Source organism: Babylonia areolata, chromosome 11 (assembly GCF_041734735.1).
Source record: "Babylonia areolata isolate BAREFJ2019XMU chromosome 11, ASM4173473v1, whole genome shotgun sequence".
In the NCBI taxonomy this organism is placed as follows: Eukaryota; Metazoa; Mollusca; class Gastropoda; order Neogastropoda; family Buccinidae; genus Babylonia; species Babylonia areolata.
Genome location: NC_134886.1, coordinates 23,005,459 through 23,017,958, shown reverse-complemented (window position 1 = coordinate 23,017,958; position 12,500 = coordinate 23,005,459). Strand labels below are relative to the sequence as shown.

At 41.9% G+C, this 12,500-nt stretch overlaps 2 protein-coding genes across 3 annotated transcripts in view; both read right to left on the bottom strand.

The window, feature by feature from the left end:
• Positions 1 to 9,645, bottom strand: part of LOC143287601 (uncharacterized) — a 57,507-nt gene extending 47,862 nt beyond the window's left edge. The window contains exons 1-4 of one of the 2 annotated variants that reach the window (XM_076595713.1): positions 9,452 to 9,645; positions 7,986 to 8,212; positions 6,672 to 6,950; positions 3,601 to 3,841 (exon numbers count right to left, since the gene is read on the bottom strand). In XM_076595713.1, coding sequence (XP_076451828.1) covers positions 3,601 to 3,841; positions 6,672 to 6,950; positions 7,986 to 8,204 — 739 coding nt within the window. In that variant the 5' untranslated portion in view covers positions 8,205 to 8,212; positions 9,452 to 9,645. The remainder of the gene's footprint in view (positions 1 to 3,600; positions 3,842 to 6,671; positions 6,951 to 7,985; positions 8,213 to 9,451) is intronic. The other variant, XM_076595712.1, reaches the window with a different exon arrangement.
• The window catches only part of LOC143287602 (neprilysin-2-like), a 237,601-nt gene that overhangs the window by 83,740 nt on the left and 141,361 nt on the right, over positions 1 to 12,500 (bottom strand). The gene's annotated exons all lie outside the window — the stretch shown is intronic.

Here is a 12,500-nt window from a genome sequence, read left to right as displayed (position 1 = left end):
ACCATTCGTTATCGGGAAAGCACAGGAGAAGTGTTAATATGTGAACACGTATCATACAAATAGTGTAACACATGACAAATCGTCATTAGAACTGAGGCACAAAATGTTCGCACACACACACACACACACACATACATACACACACACACACTTCATAAAACAACAACTGCCTAAAATCACGGGGAAAACTTCTTACGTCATATTGACATGAAACCAAGACAGAAACAAAGATTTATAACTGTTTCCTTTATCGGATGTGTGATGCGTTAAGTAAAGAAACTAAAGCACTTTCACACACAACTTTCACACGCATGCATCACACTGAAACAGGGCGATCAAAGACCAAACTTGTAAATGCACGTACATACAAGACTAGAAAAAACCCCCAACAAAAAACAACAACTGTGGACGGAAAACAAAAGAGTACGAAGGGACTATTTCGAAAAGACGGACGCTTAAAGGCCAAACATGAAAGAGCTGAGTGCATGGATTTGACGAACGCGGAAATATGCAGATGGCTTTTTTAAGTGTAAAGTTGTAGAGCCAGTTACATTGTTTGGTTCTAACTTTTTGACAGTTACACGGGACTAAATGCCTACGTTGACCGAACTACGCCATTGGTCATTTCCATACTACACACAGTTAGTCAGTAGCGGGTTACGACCATATTAAGCTCTTCCGTCCGAGCAATGCAACTGGCTATGTTGACAGAGAAAGAGCGGCGACAGTTTGCCTGGAAGCCTGAATCGTCGGTAGAGTCCATCCTGCCCAGTTCAGTTCCTGTTGACTGGGTGTATATATATATATATATATATATATATATATATATATATATGTATGTATACAAACAGCAGACAGCTGACCTCTGTATTGTCCGGCCCACTGGAAATCAGGTCAAAGGTCACACAGTGCGCCGCAGGACTTACAATAAATTATATCGGTCACTATCAGCCTGGCACGTGTCAATTATCGATGGCTGTTTCAGAGTGTGAAGGCCCCAATCAAGCCACCCAAATACCTCTGTCCATCAAGTGCATAGCGTTGACATCCACCCTGATTAGGTGATGTGCTGAATAATGATAACCATTGCTGGAGAGAGGGAGGGGGTTAGGATGAGGGGGGGGGAGGGGGAGGTGGCGGGGGCGTGGGAGGGGCGTGGGGGTGGGGGGGACAAGACGGCGGAAGTTACTTGAAATACTTCTCACTATTTTTTAAGTTTCTTTTTTTTTTTCCTTGCATGCTTGAGGGTTCGGGTGGTGGTGGGGGGGGGGGGGGGGGGGGGGCAGCAGATGATATCTAACGAGAAGCTAGACTTTCCGTGGTCGCTGGCCTTTTTTTTTTTTTGTTTTGTTTTGTCAAAGATTTATCCCGAGATGAGATTGGGGGGGTGGGGGGGGGGGGGGTGGGGGGGGGCGGAGAATTCGTGGTGAGCTGGTGTGTGTGTGTGTGTGTGTGTGTGTGTGTCTGTGTCTGTGTGTGTGAGAAAGTGAGAGAGAGAGAGAGAGAGAGAGAGAGAGAGAGAGAGAGAGAGTGTGTGTGTGTGTGTGTGTGAGTGTGTGTGTGCTAAGGGAGAGGATTTTGACCGGCAGATATAGCCTCCGCATGTGTTAAAGAAAAGAGGGGTGGGGGGTGGGGGTGGGGTTACCAGCTGATATATACGTGTGTTTTTATCCCCTGACTTTGACAGACTTTCACCGGCCTTGACCTTTGAACTCGCTGAGTCGGTGGACCTTCCGTGGCAATGCTAAAGTGGACCCAGGAAGATAGATGTGACACTGGATCGACATTGATCCTCTGTCTGTGTCTGTCTCTCTCTCCGTGTTTTAAAGCATTGTCCTTTTTGCCAAGGTGAACTAGAAGATGAATATCATTTGGTGTTTGTTCTGTATATATTGATTTACGGACAAAATTGTATTTAAGATCAAACAACAAGCAGAAAAATTACGAAGTATCCAAATTTATTTTCCATTCGATCAAAAGGAGAAATCATTTTCTCAGATTTAATTAACTTAGAATTAATGTCAGGTCCATGAACAGTATGGTATTGTGTAACGCAATTCAAGTGTTATATAATACGCCTTCCCATGCCCACCCCCAGTCCCCTGGTTTTGAATTGTGGTCCATGGCCAAAGTTCATTAAATCATTTTCGTTCGTTCGTTCGTTCGTTCGTTCGCTCTCTCTCTCTCTCTCTCTCTCTCTCTCTCTCTCTCTCTCTCTCTCTCTCTCTCTCTCTCACGACATAGAAAAGTAATGAAAACGTCCGCCAACAAAATATATCCATACCCGCACACTCACGACATAAAAGCTTAGGAGAACATTAAAAAAAAAAAAAAAAGGAAAGGAAGAAAGGAAGAAAAAAAGAAGAGAAAAACACAGAAAGAAAACAAACAACAATACTACACAGACACTAAAGAAAACGCCCGCCACGAGAATCACACACACACACACACACACACACACACACACACACACACACACACACACAAACACAGAGAGAGGAACTATGGAGAATGCACATCATCATCACCATCACCACACACACACACACACACACACACACACACACTCACACACACACACACACACACACACACACACACACACACAAACTCACGACATAGAAACTAAGGAGTACTCACATCCCGCCCCCTGCTACCCCCCCCCTCCCCTCCGCCCCCCTTCCACACACACACACACACACACACACACATACACACACATTCCCCAAATTCCATTCCCCCATTACAAATTTCGATTTCTCGTCACGTTTGTAATTGCAAACAGTTTGGAACACGTTCCCATACACATCAACCCATATACAGCACACATATTTTTGTTACGTTTAAACCACTTTAGTGAACAGACGTTATATTAAGGACCATCTCTCTCTCTCTCTCTCTCTCCCTCTCTCTCTCTCTCTCTCACGAAGAAAGAGACAGGATTGGATAGGAGTTAAGTGCAGAGTTAATTAATATCGGTCCTCATCATCCGTATCTAGTGATGTTTTCTTATCAGAAATGTGTTTTTTTGTTTGTTTTTTTGTGTGTGAATTTGTCATGATTTGGGCTGTTAGCCTATGTCATAAGAATCATTCAGCGCTCAAGTTTTCTCTCTGACTCACACACTCACACCTTCCTACACACACACAATATGGAGTGATGGCCCAGAGGTAACGCGTCCGCCTAGAAAGCGAGAGAATCTGAGCGCGCTGGTCCGAATCACGGCTCAGTCGCCGGTATTTTCTCCCCCTCCACCAGACCTTGAGTGGTGGTCTGGACGCTAGTCATTCGGATGAGACGATAAACCGAGGTCCCGTGTGGAATATGCACTTATTGCACGTAAAGGAACCCACGGCAACAAAAGGGTTGTTCCTGGCAAAGTTCTGTAGAAAAATCCACTTCGATAGGAAAAACAAATAAAACTGCACACAGGAAAAAAAGAAAGAAAAAAAAGGTGGGGCTGTAGTGTAGCGACGCGCTCTCCCTGGGGAGAGCAGCCCGAATTTCACACAAAGAAATCTGTTGTGACAAGAAAGAGAAAGACAAATACAATATAATACAATACAATACAATACAATACAATACACAAAACACACTCACTTTTCAAAGCCCATTGGAACTGCTGTATGTCCACAGACTGGAGGCTGGTCATGTTGCCCGTCACCACAATGGCTCCAACCACGGCGTCAATGAAGTCCATGGTGTCGCTGTAGCAGCGAGGGTTAACGGCGTCCGGATGGTCAGGGGGGTCGTTGGGCAGCAGGTCTCTGGCGCTGAACTGGGCCAGGAAGCGGTTGAGGCCTCGAATCCATTGGACATGGTCCGCCATGTACTTGGTCCTCTATGAGTTGGTGTGCATTTGGGGCGGGGAGGGGGGAGGGGGGGGGGGGTGAGGGGGTGAGGGGGCGTGGTGGAGGTTTAGGGGTGGTGGTGGTGGTTGTAGGTGGAATTTGGGGGGGGGGGGAGGCAGGGGGGATGAAGAGGGGCAGTTCGTATAGCACACAAAGATGATTAAACGATTCATTTTGATAGACTGGTTCATTTGATGAACTGGTTGGTCAGATAAATAATCAGTCGATTGATTCTGATAATAATAATAATAATGATGATAATGATAATAAGTGATGATGACGATAATAATAATTACAAGAAGAAGAAGAAGAAGAATGATGATAATAATGATAATAATAATGATAAAAATAGTCATAATAATAATAATAATAATAATAATAATAATAATAACAATAACAAAACAACAACAAAACAACAACAACAATAATAATAATAATAATAATAATGATAATAATAATAATAACAAAAACAAAACAACGATGATGATGATAATAATAATGATGATAATGAGCAGCAGCAGCAGCAGAAGAAGAAGAAGAAGAAGAAGTGCTAGTAGTAGTGATGACAGTAGCAGTAGTATCACAAAGATATCTACAGAAATGCATCAATCATAACAGACGAATACAAAAGAAAAATATCAATAAGTATGTGGATGAATAAGGAAGTGAATAAGTAAGTGGTAAGTAGGTAGGCAAATAAACAAAACAAATAAATACCCCCAACCAGTGAATTGTCTTTTAACACATCAGTTGGGTTTGTTGTTTTTTTCTTTCTTTTTTTTCTCCACTTTTTCACTCACGGGAAAACCAGTAAATGAGTGGAGGGGGAACTTTGTTTCAAAGTCCCGTCAGACATAGCGGTGATTGAAGACATTTTGTGAGAGCATTCATGTATACTTTTTGAGTAGTGAGGAGGGGAGTAGAGGAGGTGCAGGGTAATGTGGTGTGTGTGTGTGTGTGTGTGTGTGTGTGTGTGTGTGTTGGAGCTCATGTACGTTTATATGTATTTGACTGTGCTTTCATATCTGCGAAACTGCATGTTTGGTGCATATCTGTTATGCATGTGTGGGTGTATGTGTGAATGTGTGTCTTCATGTTTTACATTTATTTGCTTATTTATCATCATTGTCTTATTTATTTATTTATCTATTTATTTATTATTATTATTATTTTATTATTATTATTATTATTATTATTACTACCTTTTTTATATTATAATTATTATTTATTTATTTATGTAAGCTCATCTATTATTTATTCACTTTATTTTTCTCAAGGCCTGGCTAAGCGCGTTGGGTTACGCTGCTGGTCAGGCATCTGCTTGGCAGATGTGGTGTAGCGTATATGGATTTATCCGAATGCAGTGACGCCTCCTTGAGCTACTGAAAACTGAAAAAAAACCCTGAGTATTCTCGTTTAGAAGAGGGGGGTGGGTGGGATGAATGGTGAGTTGGGGAAACCGGGTATATGGGGAAGGGTGGAGGATCGGGGTGGTGAAATTTCAAACAAATATCTGAAATAAATGACTGAAGACGCATATAACTAGCTTAACTGGCTTATTAAGATAGACAGTATATCTTGACATGTTTACACAATGATTACAGAATTGAGCTTTTTCGATGTCTTGTTTTGTTTTTTGGTGTGTTTTTTTGCAAACAGTGGTGACAAGCACATTACTGGTTGAATAAAAAGAAAAAGAAAGAAAGAAAGAAAAAGACAGAAAGAAAGGGATAAAAAAAGAGAAAGGACTGAACGAAGATAAGACATGACGAAGAGAAGAAATAAATAAAGAGGAAAAAAACGAAAAGAAAAAAAAGGTAGAAAAGAAAGAAAGAATACAAAAATGGGAGTAGAAAAGAGAGTAAGAACGACAGAAAGATAAAAAGGACGGGTCAAAAATAAGAACAGTAATAAAAATAAAACAGACAGACAGACAGACAGACAGACAGAGAGAGAGAGAGAGAGAGAGAGAGAGAGAACTAAAATTAAGGGGGGGAGTGGGGGGCTGGGAGGCTGGGGAGGGGGGGGGGGGTGGAAGAAGAAAACTCAAACAGCAGCAGCAACAACAACACCAATAATAACAATCATCATCATCAACATCATATTGATAATCGTGACAGTAATAACATTAACCTTAACAACAACAGAAACAAAACCAATAACAATAATCATAATCATCATCATAATCATAATGATAATCATGATAGTTAAACATTAACCATGACAACAACAACAAACAACAACAACAATAGCAATAATAATAACACACACACACACACACACACACACACACACACACACGTTTCAAGTTTCAAGTTTTAATTATCCTTTCACTCATAGTGGAGTATGGAGGATTACTGCAAAATATTTTCGTGCCCAGAACAAACATTTCCAAATACACAACGTCACATAAAAGTTGAGAAACCATAAATGTCTTTTAACTCCAAAAGTATAGTTAGGCAACTTTTGCAAATTTAATCTTACTTACAGCTAAAATGACTTTTTTTTGCCTCCTTTGAGCATATTACAAAATTAAAAACCGATTTTGGAGACAAATATTTTTTAGGAACATATCTATTTCGTAACTGATCATGATTGGGACATTCCATTATAAAATGAAACTCATCACCAATCACAGACATATTACAAACCTTACAAAGCCGTAACTCTCGTGGTTTGCCTTTGTGTCTCCCTGTTTCTATTACCAGCTTATGATTACTACTTCGAAATCTGAAGAAGCTGATAACGTAATTATCTAACACACACACACACACACACACATACACACCGAAAAAACCCAAACACCCAGAAAGGACTCACGAGCTGTTGCAAGGTGTCATTGAAAGCCGCGCTGTAAACAGTCACGTTGGACGAAGCCGTTTGTTCTACAGTGGCGTTGAAGAGAGCCTCTCTGTCCACGGGGTCAGTGGGAGCAGCTCTGGACAGCTCGTCAAAGACCACATTGAAGGCCATCTTGACGTAAGAGTTGTTGAAGATGACCGGCAGGATATCCAGAGCGGTGGCCATGCCTGCATTGCCCACAGGATTCCCGTTCGTGCCCGCCTCCAGCCATTGGAGAGAATCCGCAATCTTCAGAAGCTGGATAACGAAACGAAACGAAAAGAAACGAAAAAAAAAAAAAAAAAAAAGAAAAAGAAAAAAAGGAGAACAATTTCAGTAGGTAAAATAATAAACATGATATGCTTTATTTTTACATCCTGCCAGCTAAGTAAAAAAAATGCTTCAGAGTGGAAAAAAACAACAACAACAAAAAAACCAGAGAGAAAGAAAGGCAAATATTCACAGCATGCAGCATGTGCGAAATAACAAAAGCATGCACCAAACATACCTATAATATACACAGCAGTAACATATTAAAAAAAACACCCCAAAAAACACACACACAAAAAAAAACAAAAACAAAAACAAACCCACCAGAACATGCACAATTAAAGACATGAATCATTAGACATAGATAATAACACTTGAGTCACGACTGGCGTCAAAAGAGGACGACAAGCTGCTAATGATGAAATGGTGGATGAAGATTTGCAGGGGAGGGGGGCGGGGTATGAGGGTGTGGGGTGCAGGGGGTTTGGGGGGGGGGGGGGGGGGGGCTTTGGGGGAGGGGGTGGGGGGGGGGGGCGGGCATTTGGATGGATAAAGTGGCTTAAGGCTGGGGTCGTTTAAGAGACTGTTCATGGGTGGATGTTGTTTTTTTTCTGCATAGAATCACAAATGGAGATTAAAGACACACACACACACACACACACACACACACACACACTTCGTCTAATATCACTTACAGTTAAAAGACGTTAAACTAAAGACCGAACGAACAACACACACACACACTCAGAGAGAGTGAGTGAGTGAGAGACAGAGAGAGAGAGAGAGACAGAGAGAGATAGAGAGATAGACGGGCAGATACAGGGACAGAAAGAGAGGGGCAAAGAGAGAGAGAGAGAGAGAGAGAGAGAGAGAGAGAGAGAGAGAAATGGAGACAGAAACAGAGAAATAAATATAGAGACAGACGGACAGAGAGACAGACAAGGTGGTAGATACACAGAGAGAAAAAGACAAGAGATTGTTTCTGAAAACAGAGATTAGAGATTCAGAGCAACGGGGTTCTACCTTTTTCAGCAGATCATTGTGTGTGGTCAGGTAGTCGGCCAGAAAAGTCAGCTGCTCATCCTCCGGCATGTTCCAGAACGACAGACTCTGTCCCATGTCAGCCTGACCTGCCGCCCCATCTGGAAGCACCACCGTCACCATGGCAACACTGGCCAGGAGGAGGAGGAGGAGGGAGGAGGTGGTGGTGGTGGATGAAGGGTTCCTTGTTTCCCCTCTCATTCTGTGGTCTGCAATGCCCATCAGAACTGACTGAGAGCTGAAACTTTTTTTTGTGTGTGAAATGCGATAGCTGTTGTATTAAGCTGGTGTGCATCAACTACGTTTCGTGCACTTTAAATGAGGTGTAATTGATTTTGAAGGACAAGGGTTATACAACCAACAGGGTTGTTCTATTGATAAGTAAATTCTATGTTTACAAATGTCGAATCAATAAAGTAAAGCCAACATTATAAATGTTCTCAAACGATCTCAAATAGGAATGCGTTTTTAACGTAAGTATAGAACATGAATATTTGCAAAAAAATAGAAAAAAAAAATAATAAAAAAGGCCCTCTGTACACGTTTAGCACAAGATTAAGCTACACAACATAACCATGGAAATAATATACTCTTGAATATGCAAAGTTCTGCCTATGATTATCATCATAAATGTTATTGTTGTGAAATCATCAGTGTTTTTGAACATCATTAAGTCATTAAGTGAGAGATAGAAAGAAAGAAAGAAAGAAAAAAAGAAAGAAAAAATGTGCGAAGTGACGATAAAGAAAGTATGAAAGAATGAACAAAATCAACAAAAACGAACCCCCCCCCCCCCCCCCCCCCAAAAAAAAACAAAAAAAAAAAAAAAAAAACCGAAGAAAAGAACTAAATGACGAAATAAAGACATGGAAATAAAGAAATAAAGGGTGTGTGAAATAAATAAACAAATAAAGAAAGAAAGAAAGAACAAAAGAAAGAACGAAAGAAAGAAAGAAAGAAGGAAAGAAAGAAAGATAGAAACAAAAGAAAAAAAACAAAGAAGGAAAGATAAAGAATGATAGAAAGAAAATCAGACAGACAAAGAAAGAGAGAAAGAAAGAGAAAAAGAACGCCAAAGTCGGAAAGAAAAAAAAAAGGAAGGAACAAAAGAAAGAAATCATGAAAAATAGGACTGAACCAAAGAATAGAAAAGAGCAGAAAGTCTGAAGACAGAAAATAATAAAAGAGCTAGAAAGTGTCAATTGTTTTCTGGTCTTTTTTTTTTTTTTTTCAAGTGTTCGGGAAAAAAACAGAAAAAAGAGAAAAACTAAGAAAAAAAAAAAAAAAAGAGAGAGAGAGAGAGAGATGGAGAAAGAGAGAGAGAGAGAGAGAGACAGACAGACAGACAGACAGAGAGAGAGAGACACAGAGAGAGAGACAGAGAAACAAATTAAAACAACAGCAACATACAACAATAACACATGAACCCAAAAAAGAAAGCGACTCACTCACACGGGAGCAATTCTATCACCAGTTAAAAAGTCAGAACCCCAGTTCCCACACACAATCTCCAGATGTAGTCTTCACCACGCAAAAGCAAAGAGTTCTCACGACGGAAGCGTCAGCTCAAATCACCCTCGGGTGGATTGCTACCCGTGTCGCTGGGCATCTGCTTTTGTTGTGCTCAGATGGCTTTGCGTACGTGAGATAGTACGCGCGCCCATGCGCAGTCGTCACCAGCTAAAACTCGTTGCTTGTTCATGCAGTGAAACGGCTGACATCTTTGAGCTGTTTTGGTTGCTATGGAGAAATGGTATCGGAACATATGGGTGTCAGTGTGTGTGTGTGTGGGAGGGGAGGGGGAGGGGAGGGGCAGGGGAGGGGCAGGGGGGGGGCAGTACCTGGGGGGGGGGGTGGGGGGGGGGGGGGGCAAGGTGTGAATGTGTGTGTGGGGGTGGGGGGAGAAGGGATTGGTCCGTGTGTGTGTGTGTGTGTGTGTGTGTGTGTGTGTGTTGGGGAAGACTTTAATCACACACACAGACACACACACACACGCGCGCGCGCACACGCGCGTGCATACGAGTACACACACACACACACACACACACACACACACACACACGCACACACACAGAGGTATAAGCGTCTCGGGTGCGGAAGTATGTAAGTAGGTGGAGGGGTGGGCCTGGGTGTGTGAGACTGCAAACTGGTTCGTGTGCGTTCGTGTGTGCGTGTGTGTGTGTGTGTGTGTGTGTGTGTGTGTTTGTCTGTGTGTTTGTTTATTTGTTTATCTGTGTGTGTGTGTGTGTGTGTGTGTGTGTGTGTGTGTGTGTTTACACCCGTGTGCACGCGCGTGTGCTTGTGTGTGTCTCTGTGTGCCAGTGTGTGTGTGTGTGTGTGTGTGTGTGTGTGTGTGTGTGTGTGTGTGTGTGTGTGTGTGTGTGTGTGTGTGTGTGTGTGTGTGTGTGTGTGTGTGTGTGTGTGTGTGGGCGTGTTTACCCTCGCTGTACGTGTATCACTTTTATTCGTATCTCATCTTTTCTGGTGTTGTCATCAATGATATGTTCTAATCTCTCTCTCTCTCTCTCTCTCTCTCTCTCTCTCTCTCTCTCTCTCCTCTCCGGCTCTCTCTCTCCCCACCACTTCCCATCACACACAAACACACACACACAAACACACACACACACGCACGCACACACACACACAAACATACAGAGATGCTCTCTCTCTCTCTCTCTCCCCACCACTTCCCAACACACACACACACACACACACACACACACACACACACACACACACATTTTCGCTGAGTTCACTTTTTGACCCTAATGGCCTCCCTTAACTCTCTCCATACGAACGGCGAAAGAGACGAAGTTAACATCGTTTCAGTCCAATTACCATCATCAAAATATTGCAAGCGGAAGGCTCTTACACTGAAGAGGTGAATGTTGACAAAGAATACCACAATTCTGACGACGGAAGCTAAAGGTTGGGTCATTCAGACACCCACTGGACATCCGAGGGTTCTGTGTAGAGGAGAAGAGAGGACTGGCCGTACTGAGTGAGTTAACAGACAGTCTCCCAATGCCTTCTCTCTGTATAAACAACCAGGACAGAGCAGACCAGATAGTTCTCTAAGACAGGAGTGGTAGGTGGGTGGGGCTTGAACTCACACCCCTCCCTCTCCCCTCTGACTAAGATAGGGTCACAGCCATAGGCAGCAACCTGGTCAGGCCCCAGGAATGCCGGCTCCGTGGACTTTGAACCGGCCATATCCATCCCTGATTTCCGCAGGGCACGGTAGGGGGGAAGGGGGAGGGGGGGGGGGGGGGGGAGGGGTGCGGGCAGATTACCCCCAAGGTTCTTAGCTGGGTAGCTTCTCCTTAACTAGTTTTCTTCTTGTTACCTTTAGTTTTATCATAATTATTGCTGATGTTCATCTGAAGTTTTTTGTTTGTTGGTTGTTTCTTCATAGTTTTTGCTGTTGTTGTTTGTTTGGGTTTTTTGTTGTTGTTTTGTTTCGTTTTTGTTTGACATACGCCTCTTTACAGAGAAGAAGAAGAGCAACAACAACAACAAGAACGAGAAGAAGAAGAAGAAGAAGAAGAAGAGAAGAAGAAGAAGAAGAAGAAGAAGAACAACAACAACAACAACAAGTATCTATCTGCGAAGTTATCCGTACGGCCGCAATCAAGATGTACTTATGTCAGGACAGGACTTTGTTAAAAAAAAAAAAAAAAAAAAAAAAAAAAAAAAATTGCATGGGGATTTCTTTCTTTGTCGTGCAGATCATGAACTGTGGTGAAAAGTGTTTCAATTTTTGTTTCAGTAGCTCAAGGAGGCGTCACTGCGTTCGGACAAATCCATATACGCTACACCACATCTGCCAAGCAGATGCCTGACCAGCAGCGTAACCCAACGCGCTTTGTCAGGCCTTGAGAAAAAATAGAAGATAACTAACTAAATAATGATAATATAATTATTAAAAAAAAAAAAAAAAAAAAGAAAAAAAGACAACAATGATGATAAATAAGCAAATAAATGTATTAAAAAAAGAAAGAAAAAAAAGTGACATGTTGGAAGTACTGAAGAATATTGTTTAAATCAACTGAGTTGTCAACCTGATACCTTCTCGGTTTAAAGGACAATGCTAATATTGATTAGTTTATTTTCTGGTGATATTTCACCATTGTAGGGGGAGGGGGGGGGGGCATGGTGTGACATGCTTAATGAATAAAGCTAGGCAGTGGAGGTGAAATTAACATCTACAGAGTTATGATCTATTTCTTTTTTCAGTAGTTTGAAGGAGGTTTCGAAGCGTGCTGAGGCTGATCCATATGCGCTATGCCACTGTCCGTACGCTTTGACATCTCAGTCTTCGACTTACGTTCACTTTCTAGTGAGAGTATCGATAACTTTCCAGTTATACAACGTACGATCTGACCAAGAGAGTTTTTTTTTTTTTTTTTCATAATTTGTTTTTGAATTCTAAAGCATCTTTTAAAAGTCATTTTACGGATGACAAAAAATGTTTTGGTGTGCTTTTATTCCTTCACA